Source organism: Dipodomys ordii, unplaced genomic scaffold (genome assembly GCF_000151885.1).
Source record: "Dipodomys ordii isolate 6190 unplaced genomic scaffold, Dord_2.0 Scaffold112, whole genome shotgun sequence".
NCBI lineage: Eukaryota > Metazoa > Chordata > Mammalia > Rodentia > Heteromyidae > Dipodomys > Dipodomys ordii.
This window is the reverse complement of record NW_012267328.1, coordinates 1,127,571-1,131,980: the sequence shown is the minus strand read 5'-3', so window position 1 is coordinate 1,131,980 and position 4,410 is coordinate 1,127,571. Positions and strand designations below refer to the sequence as shown.

The 4,410-nt window shown below is 61.1% G+C and overlaps 1 protein-coding gene across 1 annotated transcript in view; it reads right to left on the bottom strand.

Moving 5' to 3' along the window:
• Lcp2 (lymphocyte cytosolic protein 2 (SH2 domain containing leukocyte protein of 76kDa)) overlaps nucleotides 1–3,520 on the bottom strand; it is a 21,047-nt gene extending 17,527 nt beyond the window's left edge. The window contains exons 1-3 of the mRNA XM_013028616.1: nucleotides 3,287–3,520; nucleotides 876–938; nucleotides 214–295 (exon numbers count right to left, since the gene is read on the bottom strand). Of these exons, the coding sequence (XP_012884070.1) occupies nucleotides 214–295; nucleotides 876–938; nucleotides 3,287–3,364 (223 nt within the window). The 5' untranslated portion in view covers nucleotides 3,365–3,520. The remainder of the gene's footprint in view (nucleotides 1–213; nucleotides 296–875; nucleotides 939–3,286) is intronic.
• Between the last annotated feature and the right edge of the window lie 890 nt (nucleotides 3,521–4,410).

Here is a 4,410-nt window from a genome sequence, read left to right as displayed (position 1 = left end):
GGAGAGGGGCTGGGCAGGAGAGGGGCTGGGGCAGGAGAGGGTAGTGGTGTCTGGGCACCGAAGGGGCCAGGGCTTGGGCTCCGTGTTCTGAGTTCTGGATGTTGACAAATGATCTCACTTAAAGGGTGGACAGCTATGTGAGGACCAGGTTCCTGCAACCATGCAGAATCCTCTCGTGAACTGAATCTGACCGTGTGTGCGGCCTTCTCTTACTGGACTCCGAGATCCAGGGCACCCAGGCCTTCCAGGGAGAAGCCGCAGGGTCTGGGCCTTTCAGCGGGGACTGGCTGGCCACCTTGAGGTGCCCACTGGATTCATCTGACCCAGCTCTTAACAGCCGTTGCTAAGCCTGCCCTCTTCATACCACTGAGGACGGGGCGGGGAGTCAGGCAGAGTCCTGAGAGAAGGGACCATGGCCAAGCCTCCAAACTTTCCTACTCCCTCCCTGCTCTCCCCTCCCGCCTCTCCCCCCCTCCCTCCATCCGTCTGTCTGTCTCTCTCTTTCTTGGGCACCCTGGCTGACCCAGAACCAGCCTCAGATCTCAGTCTTAGTCTTAGGAGTAGCTAAGATTACAGGCGTGAGTCATGGCATCTGGCTGTGTGTGTGTTGCACATGCAACTGTAATCACGTTCCTCCGTACACTCAGACCTTAGGGTGTGCGTGGTACCTGGGGAGGGTCTGAGGAGGCTCCGTCATCAGAGGATGACAGCCCGAGGGCTCTGGCGGACCCGTCGAACCCAGGGCCACGGAGGGATGCTGAAAACAAGCACCCCCCCGGGGAACCCCAGCAATGAGGGAGGCCGCCTGGGCCGGCAGCCCCTGGGAAAACAGCCAGGCATCCTTGGTGTCCAGGTGGCCGGTGTCTGGAACTCACCAAAAACCGCGCGCCGTCGATGTGGTACTTCTTCACCGCCTTCTCGCAGTCCTTGTAGTTGAGCTGTGGAGAGGAGGAGGGTGCCGTCAGCGAGGCCGGCTCCCGCCACGGTCTGCCTGTCCCACACGCAGCCAGCCGGCCCTGCCCAGCCAACAGGATGCCCAGCATGGGGAAGCGACTCGTTCCAACGCTCCAGAGAGACGCCCTCGGGGCCTGCTCCTCCAGAAAGGACCACGGAGACGCTCCTAAGGCTCAGAAGCCGTCAGTCATCACCTGTCTGACACCCTGACTTTTTGCTCCAAATTCCCCTAAAATGATAACCTCAACACTTCACTCAAGTTCAACGTCCTCTTATTGAATCCCTCCGTATCGAACGTTAAGGTTAGTCGGAAAACTGCTGTTCCAACGGCCACGATAGAAACGGCTAATTGTGTGGCTGGGGGCGTGGCTCAGCCTCAGAAGTGTGAGGCCCTGGGTTCAAACCCCATCGCTGCCAAATGTAAATAAAGAAGCGCATAGCCCGGCAGCTAGGGCCGCTCCCGTCTTCCCGTGTGCTGCTGGAGGTTGTGGCTGCGGAGCAGCGGAGCAGGACTTGAGCGACTCTGTCTGGACTGTTCCTTTGGGAACAACAGCATTACTTACTGATCAAAGGAAGGGACCCTGGGCAAGGTCTTTGCTGTTTTCCAAAACCAATCAGGAATCATCAGGAATGATTCACTTGGTCTTGAATCCACTTTGTCCTCAATCGTTCCTATTTGAAATACCACTAAGTTCGGGTGCCAAAGGTTAAAGATTTATTCCTTGGAAATTCCGGGCTCCTCCCACAGATGTGGTCCTCAGAGTTTGAGCCAGCTTTCTCGGGGCAGGCAAATCAAACTCTTCTCACCAAACATGCAGAAGTGTAAACAGGACTGCTGTGGCCTTGTGCGCTTGGAAAGTCGGAGGTCAGAGTTGGGAGCTGGGGGGCAGCTCTGAGGTATGGGCACAGCTCTGTAGCAAGCGCCTTTAGTTCCTGCCCAATGTCCTCATCAGCCAGCCGATCCCAGTGGTTTGGAGTCCTCACTCTGATAGAATCCTCAGACTGCGTCGTGGGTGGGATCTAGGTGCTCAGCTGGGGTCCAGTGAGATCTGGGCCTCTAGGTCTTGAATCCGCAGCACTGGGGTCTGAACGCAGGGCTTCAAGCGTGCGAGGCACACCCCCAGTCCTCTTTGCTTCCGTTATATTTCAGATCTGATCTTGCTCTTGCCCTGACAGGCACTGGACTGTGATCCTACCTGTGTCTCTTGAGCGACTGACCACCACACCTGGCTGGAAGCTGCCCTATCAACCAACACCCCAGACGACCCTCCCGGAGACCCGGGGGAGACACGCCTGGTCTAGAGCCGTGGCCTGGCTTTGGATGGGGCGTCTGGGGCTCAGAGAGGGTAGGCCCTGCCCTGAGGAGACACCATGAGTGGGGAACCCAGCGTGGCTTTGAACAGGTGAGTGGGAGCCAGGGACTCTGCTGCCCGGTGCAGATGCTCGGACGCTGCAGGTGCTGGAGGTGTTGAAGACGCGGCCTCCCTCTTCCGGGCCTGTAGTCCAGACGCCGGCGAGGCACGCAGATACCCAGCCTCGCTGGTGCGCCCGGCGGCTCCCACCCACCCGCCCACCCGGGCCGCTTCCCCGAGCCTGAAGCCTCACACCTGACTTCCCGTCACAGCCACCCCGCCGGGGGTCCTGGCGTTCATCCGCTGAGGAGGAAGCCGAGGGGCAGAGAAGTCAGGGCTCCACAGGAGGGAAGGTTGGGTGTCCAGGCCTCCCCTCGGCCTCCCCAATCCCACCCTCGGTCCTTTTATGCCCTGTCCAGAGGGTGGACCACGGCGCTCTGGGCCCAGCTCAGTGTGGCCTGATGCCTGAGCTCAGCCTCCATCCCCAACCCCCTGAGGCCCAGCTCTCAGGGCTGCTTCCCAGGCCCCCCCAAGGCCCCAGTGAAACACTGGTAAGAAAGGGTCTGTGGACCCCTTTCAGAGTGCCTAAATGCCATTCAAGCTGATGCCCACCCCACCCCAAGGCCACAGGAGCCCAGGTCCACCCAGCCCTGCCCCCATGCCCCGTCTGCCATCCCCAGACTCCATCTTCCCGACCAGTCTGCCAGCATGGGCTGCCATCGGTGCTTCCAACCTCCTCCGCATCTCAGAGCACGCACCCTGGAGCCAGACCGGCTTCGAATCCCGCCTCGGCTGCCCGCGGTCGCTGGGGACCTGGGCCACGTCACCTCGCTGAGCCGGCATTGCAGGACAGCAGGACGGTGGGGCGTTTCCATTTAGGATTCGAGCCCGGCACACCCCCCATGCCCTGTCCGGATCCCACCCTCGCACCCACGCCAGTCTGCACCCCTGCCCAGCACTCACAGAAGAGCGGGACTCACCTTCCTGAAATAGTCGGCCAGGCTGTCGGGGTCCCAGGCCAGGACCTCGGAGCGGAAGGGCACGTTCCTCAGGGCCATGGTGGCCGTCCTGGGAGGCTCGGTGGCCGGCAGAGGCCCCCCGCGCTCCTGAGCCCGTGCCCTGCCCCCGCACCCCTGGAGCGCCCTCTTCTCTGCGGTGGCCAGAGCCCGGGAGGCAGCAGCTTCCTCCAGGCACAAATATGGTCTCTTCTCAGAAAACGACGCAGCTAGTTTCCTTTACCACTTCCTCTGCTGGCTTCTAAATAAGCCCAGGAGGAAGCGCAGTTCTGGGGGCTTGAAATACGCCAAAAGATGGGGTTGGCGGCTCCCCCACGGTCCCAGAGCCGCAGCCAGTTCTTCACAAGGTCAGCTCAAGGACGTTTCCACGAAGATTCCCGGCGCCTGGTCTCCACTCGTTGTCCCGTGCACCGGGGCTTTGTAGCTAACCATTCATTTTCACGATGGACCTGAAATACAGACACTCCTCCCTTAGTGAACGACAAGAGAAGGGAGCCTGATTGTCCCCTGCCACCCGGCCTCCTCCCCCTCCCCAACTGCGGCTCCCATCCGAGGAGGCCCACGTGCGCCCTTGACCCCTGGGGGACAGGGTCCCCTGGGAGGGAGGCTGTCGGGCACCCCGGATCGGACAGCGGGCCTCACCGACTCCGAGGGTGTCGGGCGCCCCGGATCGGACAGCCGGCTTCACCGACTCCTCAGATGGACAGCTCTGCGCTGTACCGTCTTAGGCAAGGGCTGAATCGCAGCATATGCCAGACTCTTGCTCCTGTAAACCTGTAAAGCCGGGTCAGAGGCTACCTGAGACCCGGATGCCCCTCATCAGTCACGCTGAAAGGAGGAGAGGGCACCAGCGCACCGACGGCGGCCGGCTCGCTCCATTCCCGGCTAGGCTCCCTCTGCTATGCCCCCCACCCCCATCTACCGTCTACTGAGCCCGAGGTAAGAGGAGGCGGGAGCCGCTCATTTTCATCCGTGTCAGACACTTCCACACACCGAGCGGGCAGTGCACAAGCCCTGTCTCAAAAGGGATGCGTGCGATCATGGCAGCCTCTAGTCACGCTAACTGCTCCACCCAGTGTTGCGCATGC